The sequence below is a fragment of the Coenobita brevimanus genome, chromosome 71 (genome assembly GCF_032717465.1).
Source record: "Coenobita brevimanus isolate Jiangsu-jjx chromosome 71, ASM3271746v2, whole genome shotgun sequence".
In the NCBI taxonomy this organism is placed as follows: domain Eukaryota; kingdom Metazoa; phylum Arthropoda; class Malacostraca; order Decapoda; family Coenobitidae; genus Coenobita; species Coenobita brevimanus.
In genome coordinates this window covers 35,843,681-35,862,713 of record NC_137024.1, presented here as the reverse complement: position 1 = coordinate 35,862,713, position 19,033 = coordinate 35,843,681, and the positions used below count along the sequence as shown (strand labels likewise).

At 42.2% G+C, this 19,033-nt stretch overlaps 1 protein-coding gene across 1 annotated transcript in view; it reads left to right on the top strand.

Annotated features, from left to right (window-relative positions):
• The window catches only part of RtcB (RtcB RNA ligase), a 144,139-nt gene that overhangs the window by 29,621 nt on the left and 95,485 nt on the right, over positions 1 to 19,033 (top strand). The window contains exons 3-5 of the mRNA XM_080277926.1: positions 7,735 to 7,930; positions 9,607 to 9,737; positions 18,070 to 18,196. Of these exons, the coding sequence (XP_080134052.1) occupies positions 7,735 to 7,930; positions 9,607 to 9,737; positions 18,070 to 18,196 (454 nt within the window). The remainder of the gene's footprint in view (positions 1 to 7,734; positions 7,931 to 9,606; positions 9,738 to 18,069; positions 18,197 to 19,033) is intronic.

Genomic DNA, 19,033 nt, shown 5'->3' with positions numbered 1-19,033 from the left:
AATAGAAGAAGGGAAAGACGAGAGGAAGGAGTAGTTGCAAGGAGAGTGGAAAGGTTACAAGAGGATGAGAAAAAGGCAGAGTATAAGAGATAAGTGGAGGAACGATTGGGCAAATATGAATTGATTGAAGCAGATGGGGGAGGTGGAAGGTGTGTGCAGGATATATACAGAAGAAATATGTGCAGCATCTGATGTGGTGTGTGGGAGGAAGAGAAGACTGAGGGGGGTGCAAGGAACAGCGTGGTGGACTGAAGAGGTGAGACAGGCTGTGGCACAAAAGAATAAAGCATACAATGAATGGATGAGAAATAGGGGCGTGGAAGAAGTTGAGAGGCGGAAGAGAGAGTTATATGTAGAAAGAAAGAGAGAGGTGAAAAGATTAGTAAGAGAGAGTAAGAAGAGAGTGGATGAGGAATTTGGAAGGAATTTGAGTGTAAAGTGGAGGGACTGTAAGAAAATGTTCTGGAAAGAGGTGAAGAGAGTAAGACGGTGGAGGTGAGGTTAGCAGGGGAGTGAAAGATAAAAATGGTAAATTACTAGTGGAGAAGGGAGAAAAAGTGAGCATATGGAGTGAACACTTTAAGGTAGTGTTGAACATACAGGATGGAAGTAATGCGAGTATAAGTGGCTGGAGAATGGCTGGGAGAAGGAGGGAGGTGAGAAGACAGGAAGAAATCAGTAGGATAGAAGTTGTGGAAGCAATGAAGAAAGTTAAATTGGGGAAAGCCCCAGGAATTGATGGAATGTGTGGTGAAATGCTGAAGCATGGGGGAGAGATAGTAGTAGAATGGATGTTGAAGATGTGCAGATTGGCCTGGGAGGAAGGTAGAGTCCCTGAGGATTGAAAGTCAAGTATAATTATTCTCTTGTACAAAGGAAAATGGGAAAAAGAAGTGTGTCGTAATCATAGGGGTATTTGTCTTCTTAGTATAATAGGAAAAGTGTATGGTAGGATACTTATTGACAGAGTTAGAGAAAGAACAGAGGAATTAGTTGGAGAAGAACAGGGAGGCTTTAGGAAGGGAAGAGGTTGTGTAGATCAGATATTCATTCTTAGATCTTTAGTGGAAAGGTTTCTAGAGAAGGGAAAGAAGTTGTATGCGGGTTTCATGGATTTGGAGAAAGCATATGACAGGGTGGATAGACAAGGATTGTGGAAAGTATTAACAATATATGGAGTAGATGGGAAGTTGTTGAATGCTGTGAAGAGTATGTATGATGGTGCTAAGGCTGCAGTTCGTGTGGATGGCGAACTAAGTGAATTTTTCTCTTTGAAGGTTGGGTTGAAACAGGGATGTGTTATGTCTCTATGGTTGTTCAATCAGTACATGGATGGGGTAATAAAAGAGGTACAAGGTAGGGTAGTGGATGTTAGAGTGGCCCTTGTGAGAGAGGGTAGTGTTTGGAAACTCCCTGTACTGTTGTTTGCAGATGATACTGTGTTGTTGAGTGAAGACGAAGGGGAGCTGCAAGGCTTGGTGGATGAGTTTGGGAGAGTTTGTAAGAAACGGAATCTAAAGGTGAATGTAGGCAAGAGTAAAGTGATGGTCTTTGAGAGAGGTGAAGTCAGTGAATGTACAGCGAAGTTGGATGGTGAGGAATTGGACAATGTGAGTACGTTTAAGTACTTGGGTAGTGTGATGAGTAAGGATGGAGGTTTGGAGGGTGAAGTGCTTGAAAGGGTACAGCAGGGAAGAAAGGTTGCTGGTTCCTTGAAAGCAGTGATAAGACACAGGGAAGTGAGCGTGGAAGTGAAAATGTTACTACATGACAGCATTGTGATACCAACTCTAACGTATGGAAGTGAAGCTTGGACGTTGTTGGAAGGACACAAGTCAAGAGTGAGAACAGTGGAAATGAGTTATTTAAGAGGAGCCTGTGGAGTCACATGGAGAGACAGGCTGATGAATGAGGATATAAAGGAGCGTTGTGGTGTGGATGTGGATGTGATAGGAAGCGTTATGAGGAGCACACTGAGGTGGTTTGGCCACGTAGAAAGGATGGAGGGTGAAAGACTGACGAAGAGAGTGTATGTGAGTGAGGTGGAGGGGGGAAGAGGGAGGGGGAGGCCGAGGATGAGATGGAGGGATGGAGTGGAGAGGTATATGAGAGAGGGGGGTGTGAGTTGGGAGCAGGGCAGTGAAATGGCGGGAGACAGGGTGACGTGGAGGCGATTTGTTTGTTGTCCACCCCAAACGGGATTAAGGCGTCTGGTAGTAGATAGATAGAAGTGTTGATGAAGGACGGGCAAGGCCACAGAAGGTAAAGTTTAAGTCTCAGGTAATGGTAAACAAAATCATCAGTAGAATATGTAAATTATCAGATAAAGAGGGGTTCAAAAATGTTTGGATAAGGAGAGATGCAAATGAGGAAGAAAGAGGTAAAGTAAAGGAATTAGTAAAGGAGGCAAAGGCAAAAAACGAACAGAGAACGAAGGAAGAGAAGACAGTGTTTTATTGGAGAGTTATGGATCAGAAATAGAGGAAGTGGTACCGACAGAGAGAGGGAGAGAAGAGGGTATAAAAAACAATGAAAAAAGTTTGAAAGTGGCAAATACTAATGTTGATGGTTTAATATCGGCAAGGTTAGAAATCAACGATTTCTTGAGGGTACATGAACCAGATGTTATGTGCTTTGTAGAGACCAAGTTAAGAGAAGATATTGATGTCCATGTGGGAGATGGTAAATACAAACTGTAGAGAAGAGACAGAAAAGAAAAAAACGGAGGGAGGTGGAGTGATGATAGCAGTAAAGAACAACATAAATGTAGATACTGTGGAACTGGGAGAGGGCATGGCTGAAATGATAAATATGAAATTAGAAACTGGAGAGAATGGCAAAAAAGATATGGCAGTAGTGTATGTTCCCCCTAAAACGAGAGCATGGAACGACGATGAATACCAGATGTTGTCAGACATGGCTAGTTATCTACAGAAAGTGATTGAGAAAAGCGACAATGGCATTTTAGACTTAAATTTTGTTAAGGTTAATATATATATATACAGTACATCCCCACAGTACGTGAGTATATGGGCGGCAGAGGATGTCACGTCCTAGGAATTCACATGCTGTGAATACATAAAATTGTGGGAAAAATTACATATGGGTGGCACCCCCCTTCATGGGCAACCTTTGAGACCCCTTTCAGACCTAAATATTGCACCATACAGGGAAACTATCTAAGACATATTACCTAAGTTAAAGTAAACCAACAAGATTATGGCTTTACCAGGTAAATCAACAAGGATATGGCTTAACTAAACCAACAAGAAAATGGCTGCTCACCTTTACCCAAGAGGACAACAGGTGTGATGGAGGTAAGAAGAGGATCCGAGGCAGGATGAGGCACCTAGCGTGCATCTCCTGCATCACCCACCACATCACCCGACACACCATCTTCCTCACCACTTTTGTCACCAGCACTTTCGACACTTGCACCAGCTAATGCACTCACTTTAAACCCTTCAGAGTCTATTTCTGACACCTCAGACATCAAATCAGTCTCTTGATCCTCCTCAGGATATAGCTCTTCTGATGTTGAAGGGAGCGGTTCCTAACTTTGTTGAAGCCAAAGGAAACGGGTGATGAGTGTTTACTTCCTGGTTGTACTTGTCGGTGTAGTAGCGGAAGGTTTTGTCCAATGAAGACATCACCTCCTCCACTGGCAACTGAGAGCATTCGATGTCCTTGAATTCTTCCTTGAATTTATCAAGGGAACACAATATGCTGCTGATCTCCATCATGAACAAATCTTCACTCTCCATCACTGGTGTTGCTGGCTTTGCTGCGATCTCTTGCTCTGCGTCGGCCTCGTCCACTTGCTGCACGATTTCCTGGGGATCCTGCTCTGCTGCTGCCGAATGTAACTCCTGATCTCCTCCAGCGAGATGGCCTGAAACCCGGGCACAGCTTGTGCACTTGTGAGAGTGGCTGCCTCGGCAGTGGCCATGGACTGAAAACTGCTTCCCGGTGCGATTTCACACAGGTGTGGTACAAGGAGGCACCAAGCATGGTTAATTGTTGCTGTGGTTATATCTGCCCAAGAGAACAACAAGAGAGTGATGGCATCCTTGAGATTTAATGACCTCCAAAAAGCCGTAATAGTCTTCTCAGGAGTTGAAGTTTGTTGTGCAGGTGCTGTGCATGGTGAAGATGAAGCGGGTTGCGTGTTCAAACTATCTTCGGCGTCCATGACATCACTCCCAACTGTGTTCAAGTCAAGAATTGCCTGCAATTCCTCACGGCTGTCGGTCTTGCTGCGGAGGTGATCATAGAGGCGTTGGTGGTATAGCTGCTTGACTGTTGCAATCAACTCTTGGTCTAGTGGTTGGATGAGAGAGGTCGTTCTTGGGGACAGAAAAACGATCTTGCTAGCCAGATTGGATGACTTGGGGCATTATCAAGGATGAGCAGCACCTTGAAGGGAAAGCCAGGTTCCCGGGATTTTGCCTTGGCATCAGGGATGAAATGTCTCAACAGCCATTCGGAAATTATGTTGCTTTTCATCCAACCATTGGAATATACCCCGCTGTCATCCATGCAGCGCAGATTCTTGTAACATTTGGGGTGTGCTGCAGTATGCACCACAACAGGCCGCATCTTGTGTGAGCCTGATAAGTTCACGGCAAACATGACTGTTATCCTGCTCATGTCGATTTTTCTGCCCCGGGCCTGGCGCTGCTGCTGGATGTAAGTACACTTCGTCATAGCCTTGTAGTATAGGCTGTTTCATCAGTGTTATAAATTTGGTCCCTGCTGTAGCTGCCCTCATCAATTATCCCCTTTAGGATGGCTGGATAGTCCCTGGCCACCATTTCATCCGCTGATGCACACTCCATCGTGAAGCGAATGTGATGTAGCTCCTCCATCTTCAGAAAGCGGCGAAGCCATCCCACGGAGGCTTTAAATGGTTTCTTAAAAGTAAACTTCAGAGCTGCAGCTTTGTAGAAAATCTTGGCCTGGTCCCTGATGTAGCACCCGTTCAGTGGAATTCCTTCCTTCTCCTTCCTCAGGATAAATGTAGCCAGGCACCGCTCCGTAAGAATTATAGCCTGGTTGATCATCCTGCTTCTCCCGTCCAATGCCGCCGTCCCATATGTCTTCACAGTCTTCTTTATGGCCTTCCTGTTAGCCCATATACTGTAGTTCGCACGGACGATTCTGCCAAGCCTAGTTCCTTGCCAATGACCGTGTTACCTTTCCCACTCTCCATCTTCCTAATGACTTGCATCTTCATGGCATGGGTGATGCACTTCTTCTTTTTGGAGGAGGGGGCAGACATCTTGGCTCACAAAAAAAAGCCTCAGAGTACATTCGGACGTAGCTGGAACAGCGAGTGTACCCTCTGTGCACGCGTGTGTCCTCTGCTGGGACTCTCATCTCACCACCCTCCAAGCAGCGCATATGGGCATCACGTGACGAGTGCTCAGCATCAATGTTACAAGGTGGGCAGAGCGTAAGTAACCGTTATCACTTCTTGGGGGGGCAATGTCGTGTACTCGGGGTAACCCCGGATTTGGGCCACTCTTCGCCCCCCATCTTGCTTACAAGGAGTTCAGTTCGCGTACTAATAAAAAAAAAGGGGTGGGGGGGGGGTTCTCACGTACAAGGGGGATCACGTACTCGGAACTTGCGTACTGTGGGGATGTACTGTATGTATATATATATTTAATACTGTAATACCTCGATATACAATACCCCTAGATGCAATACCCCGGCTTAACGGTGGGGGTAGAAATTGCGCCATACCCTGCCTAACAATGACCAAACCCCGGTTTAATGGTGGGTTTTGATTTTTCTTACCGATTTTGATATTTTAGATTAAAATTGCTTGTTTAGGTTGGTTTATAAACTGTTTTTAGACTTCAATAAATTTGTTGTAGCTGTAGGTGGGGTGAACATTATCATTTTGAGGTACAGTCTACCAAGCTTGATTTTTTGCCAGACATATTTGATGATATTCATATTTGATTTGTGGTTTTAGTGAGTTAGTCACAGGTGTTTGGCTTAGGTAAAGCTATGGTGTTTGAGAGGAATGAAGTCACAGAGTGTGCAGTGAGGTTGGATGGTGAGGATATGGAGAATGTGAGTGCTTTCAAGTACCTGGGTAGTGTGATGAGTAAGGATGGAACTTTGGGGGATGAAGTGCATGGAAGGGTACAGCAGGGAAGGAAGGTTGTTGGTACACTGAAAGCAGTGATGAGAAATAGGGAGGTGAGTATGGAAGTTAAGAAGTCACTGCATGATAGTATTGTTATCCCTACCCTGACTAATGGAAGCGAGGCATGGACCTTGGGAGAGGGGAACAAGTCAAGAGTGAGAGTAGTGGAAATGAGTTACTTGAGAGGAACATATGGAGTGACGTGGAGGGACAGGTTGACGAATGAAGAAGTGAAGGAACGTTGTGGGGTGGATGTGGATGTGGTTGAGAAGATTATGAGAAATACACTAAGGTGGTTTGGACATGTGAAGAGAATGGAGAATGAAAGGCTGACTAAGAGGGTGTATGTAGGTGAGGTGGAGGGAGGAAGAGGGAGGGTTAGACCGAGGATGAGGTGGAGGGATGGAGTTGAGAGGTATATGAGGGAGGAGGGGTGAGTTGGGGGGACGGTAGTCAAATGGTGGGTGACAGAGCAACTTGGAGGTGTTTTGTCTGCGGCCACCCTTTGCGGGATTAGGGCGTCGGGGTATAGATAGATAGATAGATAGATGGTTCTCTCCATCTGCTCACTTTTTTTCCCTTCTCTACTAGTAATCTACCATTTTTATCTTTCACTCCCCTACTAACATCATTGCCACCCTGACATACTCTCTTCACCTCTTTCCAGAACATTTTCTTAAAAGTACCCTGATATATTATACCCCGTCTGATGATGAGGCTTTACCTAACGAATTGCATCGTTAAACCAGGGTATGCGTATATGTGTATACATATATATATATATATATATATATATATATACATCCATCCATCGTCCAATCCTACGTTGCCCCATGAGGAGTGTAGGAGCCTGGGGCTAGGCAGTTGGTCCTGACATTTAAGATGAGAGTGACCAGCCTTACTCATCCCTGAGTGGCACTACTTGAGCAATAAACCCCAACCACCCCTTGGATATAAACCTTCACAGGCTCAGTCCGACTGGAGCATAATAATTACCCACTAAACCACCAGGTGCCAAAATTTCGTTATATGGTTACCACCTAGCATAGTAAATGGTTTCGTGGTGTACAGGAAACCATTTGGCTTGTCATTTAGTGTAGAGTCACCCACAGGCAGAAGGAAGAGGAAAGAATGAAGGAAAGAGAGACAGAAGAGGGAGTGTAAAGTCACCCGTAGGCTGAAGGACGTGGAAAGACTGAAGTGAAAGACAGAAGAGGATGGAAGGAAAGAAGGATGGAGGATAGGAAAGGGCAGACATCCGAGAGCATCACTACATCGAGTGAGTGGATGGTGAGCGCCCCCACCTACCACAAATATCATTCCATTCCCATGAATTAGCGGGTCTGTATTATTGATTTATTCTTGCAATCTCCAGACAGTTGCATTCTAATTTGAATAGAATTTGTGACTGGAGGGGTTTTATATATAGTCTTCATTATCCTCTTTAGTTTGAGAGGTGTTTCCTAGGTTTAATGAAATTGTCTTGAAATAGCAAACATAAAATCTGTGTCAGGAGATGAAGGATTTAAGATGTATTATCTGCCATTGCTTGTATCTTGTTCTTATTTTTGCAGGTTGAAGGCATATTCTATGTCAATGACCATCTAGAAAAACTGATGTTTGAAGAGCTCCGAAATTCGTGCCGACCTGGTACTGTTGGAGGATTCCTGCCCGGCGTGAAGCAGATAGCTAATGTGGCAGCACTGCCAGGCATTGTCGGCAGATCTGTTGGTCTCCCTGATGTTCACTCCGGATATGGCTTTGCAATTGGTTAGTGCATATATTACATACCATGTGCAGTGTCAGGGCACTGCAGTATAACTATAGATTGTCCACCATAACTTTTCAGAGATTTTTGTCCATTTACATCATATTTTTTATAGCTCAGATAAAATGGTACTGTGGCTCTACACCCTTTCCAGAGCACATCATCCAGATTAGTTTTATATTCCAGTGTTAATTTTTTTTGTTACAACTCAGCATTCATTATGGATATGGCAGTTTGTCAAGTTTAAGTGGACAGAATACAGTATAGTTCTTGTAAGTGGCACAAGGATGCTAGGAAAAGCATGAATGCATGAAGTATGTTGTTATGACGTGATATGCAAGCATTTCATTATGTTATTGTTGAAATAATTAACTACTTAATCTATGGGATCTCTCTAAGCTCAAAAAACTACCTGGCATTAGTAACAGCAGAAGAAAAAGTATGCCCTCATGCTGAAGGGGTAATTGTAGATTGTTTCAAACCTCTCCATCTTGAAAAATGTCCAAAGCTGATTAAAACCATTTGGCAGTAGCTAGAATAGACAACAAAGTATGTTTTCAACTTGATTCATTTTAAACTCCAGTTGAAGGCCAAAGCATTAAGGAAAGTTGGGATTCTTGGCTCACGTAGTGTGACTCGGGCATGAGACTGATCAGCCTCACCTTCAGTGTCTGGACCGCTCCTTAAAATTCTGGATTGAGGCCAATGATTATTTCCTTTGTACTCCATGTAATGATTAAACATCAATATTTAGTTGTTGTTACCCTCAGTCAGTATTTTTTTTGATACAAGAAATATATTTTTGTGGTAGGTGGGGACACTCACCATCCACTTACTCGATGTAGTGCTGCTCTCAGGTTTCTGCCCTTTCCTCTCCTCCATCCTTCTTTCCTGCCATCCTCTTCTGTCTATCTACTCTTCAGTCTTTCCGTGTCCTTCTGTCTACGGGTGACTTTACACTTCCTCTTCTGTCTGTCTTTCCTTCATTCTTTCCTCTTCCTTCTGCCTGTGGGTGACTCTACACTGAGTGACAAGCCAAATAGTTTCCTGTACACCAGGAGACAATTTACCATGCTGGGTGGTAACCATATAATCAAATTTTGGTGCATGGTGGTTTAGTGGGTAATTATTGCGCTCCAATCGGATTGAGCCGGTGAAGGTATCTATCCAAGGGGTGATTGGGGTTTATTGCTCGTGTAATGGCACTCAGGGATGAGTGAGGCTGGTCACTCTCATCTTAAATGTCAGGACCAACTGCCTAGCCCTGGGCTTCGCTCCTCATGGGGCAACGTAGGATTGGATGATGATGATGATGATGATGATGATTATTCTACCTATCAGTCTATCTATTGCCAGATGCCATAATCCCCTAAGAGGTGGCCATTTGACTTTGAGTTGATGAAATATACTGTATTAGTAGATGAAGGCAAATCCTGAACCAATAAATTCCGTAAGCTCTTTCATGTCTAGCTTGTTCCTGCTTGTGAGTTCAGCCAGAATGGGTTTTTAGCTCTGAAACTTATTATAGAGTGTAAGTGATTGTGGGATATATATATATTTAATTGTTTTCAGTCTGTGTAGACCTTTGCTGTTATTGATTCATCTGTCAAAATTTTATTCAAAATTCTGTTATGTAAATGTACGTCTGATTGTCATTTCTGATTTTATAATGCAATAGGTAATATGGCAGCATTTGACATGGATGACCCCAAGGCAGTTGTCTCTCCCGGAGGTGTGGGCTTTGACATTAACTGTGGGGTTCGCTTGCTGCGCACCAACCTAACAGAAGCTGATGTCCTTCCTATCAAGGCAAGTTCTCAATGATTAGATCAGGCCACTTTAGTACTGGTACAGTTGAGGAATCAAGTGTATTCTCATTTGGTCTAAAGATTAGGCAACAACAAGTGAATCATAACCAGAGTCTTAACTGAACCACTGATTGTCTCAGATGGTTCTTTTTTCCCTGATGTTTTCCCAGAACATTAAGGTATTACTTAATTTTGACTGTACCACTGGTGTTGCAGATATACTGTAATAGAATTGGACACTTCTTTTTGGTAGTACAGTAGTAACTTTCAGGTGAATGTAGTAATTTTGTATGTATCAGATATGGTTGGCAACATATATAACTTGTATTTTGTATGCTTGCATGCTGTATAAATACGAGATGTGATCAGAAAGTAACACCATATTTTTTTTCCTGTAAACAGTAGGAGCAATGGAATATGACTCATTAACCTTGACCTCAAATCGTTGTGTGTGTGCTAGCATATGTGCAGTGCTGCTGTCCAGCCTAGTCGCTGCCAAGAAGTGTGTGTTTGAGGATGTGTTCTTGTTACTGGATGCATTTTTGTTTATGGTGTGATGCCTGAGTGACTGAGGCAGTGTTATTGCATCAAATTTCATATAAAAGAAAAAATATTGACCTGCAATCTGAAACCATCAGGAAGGTTAAGCAGACTTTTGGCAATGAAGCTAAGGCCAAAGAAGGTATGACGGGATCAGAGCTGTTTATATTTACACAGGAAACCCTTACTGTACCCTCTTTTAACAAATTTTTGTTTCAGCAACCACCTTGGGCTGGCCGAACGTTATGTTCATTTAATGAATTTTGTTCGGTAAAAGAATGGAAACACCAACCAACTTGGCTTCCCTACACACACACACACACACACACACACACACACCCGTAACAAGTGGAGTCCCTCAAGGCTCGGTGTTGGCACCAGTAATGTTCCTTATTTGTGTAAATGATATGGTAGATGGAGTGAACAGTTATGCAAGTCTGTTTGCTGATGATGTAAAGATCTTGAGGAAGGTAGAGGTTGAGGAGGATTGTAAAATACTGCAGGAGGATTTGGATGGGATACACAGTTGGAGCCGGACGTGGGAATTGAAATTTAATGTAAAGAAATGTAAAATATTGGAAATGGGTAAAAGTACCAGGTGGCCATCACTGAATTATTTGTTGGGTAATGAATTAATCACAAAAAGGAGAGAAGAGAAAGATTTGGGAGTGCTGGTCCAAGATAGTTTGTCACCAGAAAAGCACATTAACAAGATAGTTGGAGAGACTTATAAACTCTTGACTAACATAAGAGTAGCATTTCATTATATGGATGAGGAGATGATGAAAAAATTGATAGTGGCAATGATCCGCCCCAGGTTAGAATATGCAGCAGTAGTGTGATCCTCACACAAAAAGAGAGATATAAACAAGATTGAGAGAATACAAAGAACAGCAACCAAGATGGTCCCCAGTCTGATAGACCTGTCATACAGAGAGAGGCTGGAAAAACTGGATTTACCTTCCTTAGAGGAAAGGAGAAAGAGGGGAGACATGATTGCAGTGTTCAGGACCCTGGTGGGAGTAGATAAAATTGACAAAGAAGATTTGTTTATATGGGATAAGAGAGCAACAAGAGGACACGTAATGAAATTGAAAAAGTCAAGCTGCTTGAAGGATATCAAGAAATATAGCTTTCCTTACAGAAGTATAGACTTATGGAATAGCCTGGACAAAGAGATCGTCCAGTCTAAAAACTTAAACGAGTTTAAAGCCAAATTTGACTTATTGAGAAACAGCGATGGAAACCCACGAGCATAGTACATTCCGTGTATATCACAATTAGGTATATTAGGTAAATACTTAAATATTTGGAACGACTTAGACAAAGAGGTGGTGCATGAGAAAAACATTCATGTGTGTAAAGGTAGACTTGATAAATGTGGATATGGAGACCGGACAACACGAGCATTGCTCAATTCCTGTATACTACAAATAGGTAAATACACACACACACACACACACACACACACACACACACACTGAAGCTCAAGAAGAGATTGAAGAAGTGTTTAGGTTAGGAAAGTACGAGGAAGGAGGGGCGAGGCCATTGAAGGTAAAGTTTAAGTCCCAGGTAATGGTAAACAAAATCAACAATAGAACATCAAAATTATCAGACAAAGAAGGGTTTAAAAAATGTTTGGTTAAGGAGAGATGCAAACGAGGAAGAAAGAGCTAAAATAAATGAGTTAGTAAAGGAAGCAAAGGGAAAAAACGAACAGAGAACAGAGGAAGAGAAGACAGTGTTTTGTTGGAGAGTTATGGATCAGAAATTGAGGAAGTGGTACTGATGGAGAGAAGGAGAGAGGACAGTATAAAAAACAACAAAAAGAGTTTACAAGTGGCATATACTAATGCTGATGGTTTAATATCAGCAAGGTTAGAAATCAACGATTTCTTGAGGGTACATGAACCTGATGTTATTTTTCTGTTGTAGACGGCCATCACTTGAGACTTTAGATCACTCAAGGTCAATAGGATGTTGGTAGCCTCAGGCATAGTCCTGGTGTATGCATTGAAGGTGGTTGCCATGTCGGTTATGGTGGACAGGGTGGTTGCAAGATGGCCGCCAACAAATGAGCATCAGTTTGCGTCGTTGGCTGCTGGCTGGGAGCATCGAATTGTGGGGAAATTCACGAATTGTGAGACAACTCGGAAACTTTTTTCTTGTGTGAAAAATAAGGCATCGCAGTAAAATGCGAGGACTTACTGTAGTTAGCAATAATGAAAGTTACAAAAAGAGCCCAGAATACAAAAAAGGCGACTATCATAACCTAAAGAAGTACTTTATAGAAATAGATTGGGAAAAGGAACTTAGAGGAAAAGATATAAATGTTGTACATAGAAAATTCTTTGAATTTTATAAAACAAGAGTCCAAAATTATATCCCTCAGTGCAGAGAAACAGAATTAAGGATAAAGAAATGATTTAATACAAACTGTGGAAAAGCAAAAGAGAAAAGAGATTTGCTGTGGAATAGATACAGAAGACCAGTAGTGGGAGGGCATATAACAGCTATAAACAAGCAAGAAATGATTATACAAAAATGAGGAGGGAGGCTCAAAGACAGTTTGAAGAAATTATAAATAAAAGTAGTGATCAACTGAAGCTGTTTTACATCTACATTTGATGCAAAACCACAGTTAAAAATTAAATACAGTCCATCATTGATGAACGAATAATCTGTATCCAAGAAAATGATATTTGTGAAATACATAACAAGAAATTCCAATCAGTTTTTACAGAAGAAAGTAGATTTGAGAGAGATGATAAGGGAGATGCATGCCCACACATTTAACAAATACAGACTGGTGACAGGAACGAGGGAGTAGAAGGTGATGTGTCGGGGACACCCTAAGTGTGTGTCTCTGCCTAGGAACCACCTGCATTCAAGCCAATCAGGACTGCCCTCTGCTCCATTTAGGTTAATTAACCATGTGTTTTATATTTTATACTGGGTGTAACGCGACGTATGACAAAAACTTACACCAATGATCTATCGTGTAATTTTGAGTATATTTTGTTCTATAAACATATGCTCTCTGTGACCCCATTTCAGTACCCAGCATTCGGCTGTTTTGTATAAAAACTTTGTCTCTTGCATGTGTCATTGGGTGAGAGCTTCGCAGGGCGACGGGAGGCGAGTATTATTAGCTTATACTGTACTGTACATGAAAATCCCATATCCTATCAGTAGACACGAGTTTTAAGAAGAAACTTTACGTAGTCTATTGATTCTTTAACATCGCCATGCGTTCATACAATTCTTTTGCACAAATCGACTGTAATTAAGGACTAAATTCAAATTTTATGGCTTGCAAGGGAGTAGGGAGGGAGAGAAGACAGGCTGGTATGTTGTTGCCAGTTATGTAATATTTGGTTTGCAGGATGTTGCTACCAACATTATCATAACACCCACAGTTCATTCAATGAAAGAACATTATTCTAAAGGGAGATTAGCCTCACTTTAAGTCAGGAAGAATTTTACTTATCACAATTTTTCTGCTGCAAGTAAACATGGCACCATTGGGTATCTCCTCCTGTGTTCCTCCCTGCAGCACTGGCATTACCATCGCAGAATCCGTAAAAAAATACACGATATCTGAATATTCTTCATTGCTGTACATGCTGCTTCATGAACAAGTGAAGCTGAACCCGGTGAACAACAGAACGCGGAGAACAGTATTTGAAGTGTGTGCCTCCCCTGCAAATGTTCCCGTTCAAATGACAGTGGACGCAGGGTTGCCAAGTCCTTCTCATCAATCTCGCTAGTTTAGTCCCAAAAATTTTCTAGAATGTCGCTAGATAATAAACACTGCAAAACATCGTTAGAAAATATGATAAAATCTTTAGAATATCACCTAAAAATGGCAAAAATATCCAGAATGTAGCTAGATATCATGTTGCTAGATGTTAGTGCCGCAAGTAGAAGCAAAAAAATAGGTCTTCCTGCATAGTCATTACATTGGCAATCCTGTATCACTGTTCTCACGTCATCATATGAAAATAATGGTGCCACATTTACTTGCAGCAGAAAAATTGTAATGAATAATAATATTACTCCTGACTTAAAGTGATGCTAGTCACTCAGTACAGTAATGTTCTTTCACTGAATGAGCTGTGGGTGTTACGATAATGCTGGTAGCAACATCCTGCAAACCAAATATTACACAACTGGCAACAACACACCAGCCTGTCCTCCCTCCCTCCCTACTCCCTTGCAAGCCATAAAATACTCCCTTGCAAGCCATAAAATTTGAATTTAATCCTTAATTACAGTCAATTTGTGCAAAAGAATTGCATGAATGCATGACTTGATGTTAAAGAATCAATAGACTACGTAAAGTTTCTTCTTAAAACTCGTGCCTACTGATAGGATATGGGATTTTCATGTACAGTACAGTATAAGCTAATAATACTCGTCTCCCTCGCCCTGCGAAGCTCTCACCCAATGGCACATGCAAGAGACAAAGCTTTTACACAAAACAGCTGAATGCTGGGTACTGAACTGGGGTCGCAGAGAGCATATGTTTATAGAACAAAATATACTCAAAATTACATGATAGGTCATTGGTGTAAGTTTTTGTCATACGTTGCATTACACCCTGTATATCTGTACTGTATGTGTTCGAAATGTGCGATTTAATACATCTCTATGGCTCCAAAAGTGTACTTTGAGGGAGTGGTGCCTCCCATATGCTATTTTTCCCATGAGATATGTTGTTCACAGTGAACGAACTCGTGTGCCACCCATAAACTCGTTCACTGTGCAAGAGCACAGTATTTATGACAATTCCCTTTCACAAGTTGACATTCGCAACACACAAATAACTCGTAGATAATGAATTGGCCAATCCCCGTCGTTATCCTTGTAAATCTCTCGTCCCAAGTCCCTGGGGCCAATGTTTTTCCAGGAAAACGTGATATTACACCAGAGATTCCATTCAAGCGTGACCTCTTGTTTTTAGGAGGAAAACAATGTCAAACATCAGAAAAAATAGGAAAATCACAGATTTTATAACAAGAAGGAGGTAAGTTGAATTGAAGTAAATACCTTGTGTAGCTAGTTCAGAGTCATCTCTCTGGGGTGTAAAATAAATGTCCTAGGAAATTTATCATTCATGAATAAAATCCACGATTAAATTGTGTTCAGTCAAATCTGATTGCCATTTTCTTTGGGGGGTAATTGGCATTTGCTAGTCATCCAGGCAAAAATTCTTCACAAATTACTATTGGTGGATAAAACAAATTAAAGTTCTGTCCTGTCCAAACCATCGATTTTATTTTGTCAAGTCTTATCAGCATCATTTTCTCCCATTCATTTAATCCTCTCCCATCTTAAGTGTGGTCTTGGATTCCTGTTTTCAGCATCCAGGTACTCGGTGTCAGATCAAGAGCTTTTCATTTGGGTCAAAAAATAAATTTCTTGTGGATTTGCTAATATTTGTAGTTGCCCATATTGCACCAAATGCCACCAAATTGCATTAAATATGTGAAAATTTTCTGGGGCCCAGAAGTGGTCCCCAGACCCCCAACCACAGGCCTCCGGCCCTTTCACATGCATGCAGAGTGTGCACAATTAAGGGCCTTTGGCGGCCATTCAGACCCTATGGGCCAAAAACACACCCCCTCTTCAAAATCCTGGATCCACCACTGCAGTGTAATGCTAGACACTAAGAAAACAATGCATAAACAACAAAAATCCACAAATATCCTACCTTAAATATACAGTACTCCTCCTATTTTTGGCAGTGTTCTTGGGTCTCTCAGCTGTACTTAGACATAAGATCATACATGTGAATATCCATTATAATCCTTGGCACTACGAAAACATAAACATCAAAAGTCCACAAAAAAATAAGTGAAGACGATGGTTGCAGTAAGTACTTTTAATCCTCGTGGGATTGTGGTAGGTGTGGGCACTCACCATCCACTCACTCAATGTAGTGCTGCTCTCGGGTGTCTGCCCTTTCCTGTCCTCCATTCTTCATTCCTTCCATCATCATCTGCCTTTCTTTCCTTTGTTCTTTCCTCACCCTTCTGCCCACAGGTGACTTTACAGTCTCTCTTCTGTCTTTCTTTCATTCATTCATTCCTCTTCCTTCTGCCTGTGGGTGACTGTACACTGAGTGACAAGCTAAATGGTTTCCTGTACACCAGGAAACCATTTACTGTGCTGGGTGGTAACCATATAACCAAATTTTGGCGCTTGGTAGTTTAATGGGCAATTATGGCACTCCAATCGGATTGAGCTGGTGAAGGTTTATATCCAAGGGGTGGTTAGGGTTTATTGCTCATGTAATGACACCCAGGGATGAGTGAGGCTGGTCGTTCTCATCTTAAATGTTAGGGCCAACTTGCTTAGCCCCGGGCTCCTATGCTCCTTATGGGGCAATGTATGATTGGATGATGAATGAAAAATGAATCCTCTCGGGAGCCATAACTTTTCAAAAAGTTTCTGGGACAACAACAGAGTGATGGCTGCTTCTGCGGCACAAAGAAGAACTTTCCCATGGCCAAATGTGGCCCCAGCAATGGCTATATTGGTATAAATTGTAGACTGTCATCTTCATTGGTGTTTATACTATAAGGTAAGCTAATAATAACTTAAAAAACTGATGAGTAAAGAAATGCATGGAGAATAAACATGTTCAAGAGTATAAAATACTGTACCTTCAAATAACTTATAAACATCCTAGTGCAAAATTTTGTCTGCACCATGCAAAAGCTAAGCATGTATCTAGATGCAGAATTTCATGAGCTTTCTCGTTGTTTTCGAAATTTTGATATGACCAAGAATATTTGAATGTCACCAAAAACTAAAAAACTCACTGGTTGCAATGCAGGGAGGGTGGGAGGCCGAGAGGCTGGGCAAGTGATGGTAAGATGGGGGACAACTGAGGGACAAGGAGGGAGATAAGTCTTTCAGCGGTGAGCTTGGGTGAGGGCGGAGGAGGTATGGGGTGGGGGAAGAAGCAAGAGCTGACGGGGGACTTTGACCATTCAGTGAGGACACAGACGGGCGCTTTTGCTCTGCTGGTGGGTTATGCTCCGTGTTACTCGTGCGAGACCAGTATGTTCCCATCGATCCGGCCGGCTGGGGGACTTTGACCTTTCAGTGATGAGCCAGATGGGCATTTTCAGTTAGCATGTGGTTCGCAGTCTGTGTTACTCTGCATTACTTGCTTGTGGCCATTACCATCCATGCGATCTGGGTGACCGAGGGACTTTGACCATTCTTTAGGGATCCAGACATCCATTTTGGCCCAGCCTGTAGGTTATGGTCCATTACCCGTGAGCACAAGGTAGCATCTGAGTGAACTGGGTGGCCAAGGCACTTGGACCATTTGGTAGGGATCCGGACAGCCATTTTAGCTCAGATTGTGGGTTACACTCTATTACCTGCACGTGAACAGAGAGGCCGATGAGCCACCCAACCAATTTTTTTTTAACTTGTTGGCCACCCAGTCACTGATGTCAGAACTTTTATGTTCGGATACGGACAAATAAATCCGGATACGGAAATAATAGATCCAGGCCCTAACGTCCGTATGTGGAGTGTGTCCTGATACGGAGCGTCCGGATAGTTGAGTGATTACTGTACTTTGAGTGGTATTAAAGACTGGTCTTTGGTTCCTTCTTCCTTGATTTTTACAGCCAGCTAAAGGCCAGTTGCTTTTTCTGTTAGACCTTATACTTGTTGTTAATCATCTTTATGATATACTGAATGAACATAAACTGTTGTTTGGAATACTGATAACTTGATTAAATGTATTCATACATTTGCACACACAGGAGCAACTAGCCCAGGGTATGTTTGACCATATCCCAGTTGGAGTTGGATCAAAGGGCATCATCCCCATGACTGCACGGGACCTGGAGGAGGCACTGGAAATGGGCATGGACTGGTCACTACGGGAAGGTTGTACAACTCATTCCTTTGTCTCTACACTGACACTATCAGCCAATGAGTAGAGTGGTCATTTTTACAATTTCAACCACTTGAATGTTTTGTTAACTTTGGGGAAGCCTTTCTTAGTAGAGGAATTTGAAGGAAATTGTTCTTACCCACTCATTTTAAGAGGGTTCCCTAAATGTTGCATTTACAAACCATGATCCATGTTAGCATTTGTAGGTGTTTTCACCTGATTACAGCTTTCCATTTGTCATGTTCGTGAGTCATTCCCCTTCTGAGACCCCTGTCCTGAACGTTGTTGTGCAGATCCCATTCCAGATTTCGTTCTACCTCTGGGCATTCTTCCCTCCACATTCATAACTGTTACCTTTCTCAGCCAGTCACCCTTCCCCTGACATTTCCAGACCATCTTAACTTATGGACCTCATGATTATCTGTGCCTTTTGGCAGACCTCTCTCATGGCACATTTCCTAAGTTTTATCATTTAGTGATGCTGTACTCATCAGTTTCAACATTCTGATTCCACTGTGTTCTAGTCTGGATGTAGTCTCATTTTCTTGAGCCAAATGGTATTGCTTTACAGCATAACAGTTCTCACACATGTTTTGTAGAGGGTGCGCCCAAAGTAAAGTACAGTACTATGGAGGTTGCAAGAGTATAATGTAGATGATATAATCAGACTGAATGGGTTAAGCATTACTATATTACACTGTGTGTGTGTGTGTGTGTGTATATATATATACAGTAGTGCACCAACTTTCGCTACAGCAGGATTCGCGGAATCCACTTTCGCGGCATGCACCAAATATTCCCTAACTTCCACTTTCGCTTGAAAAAAATCG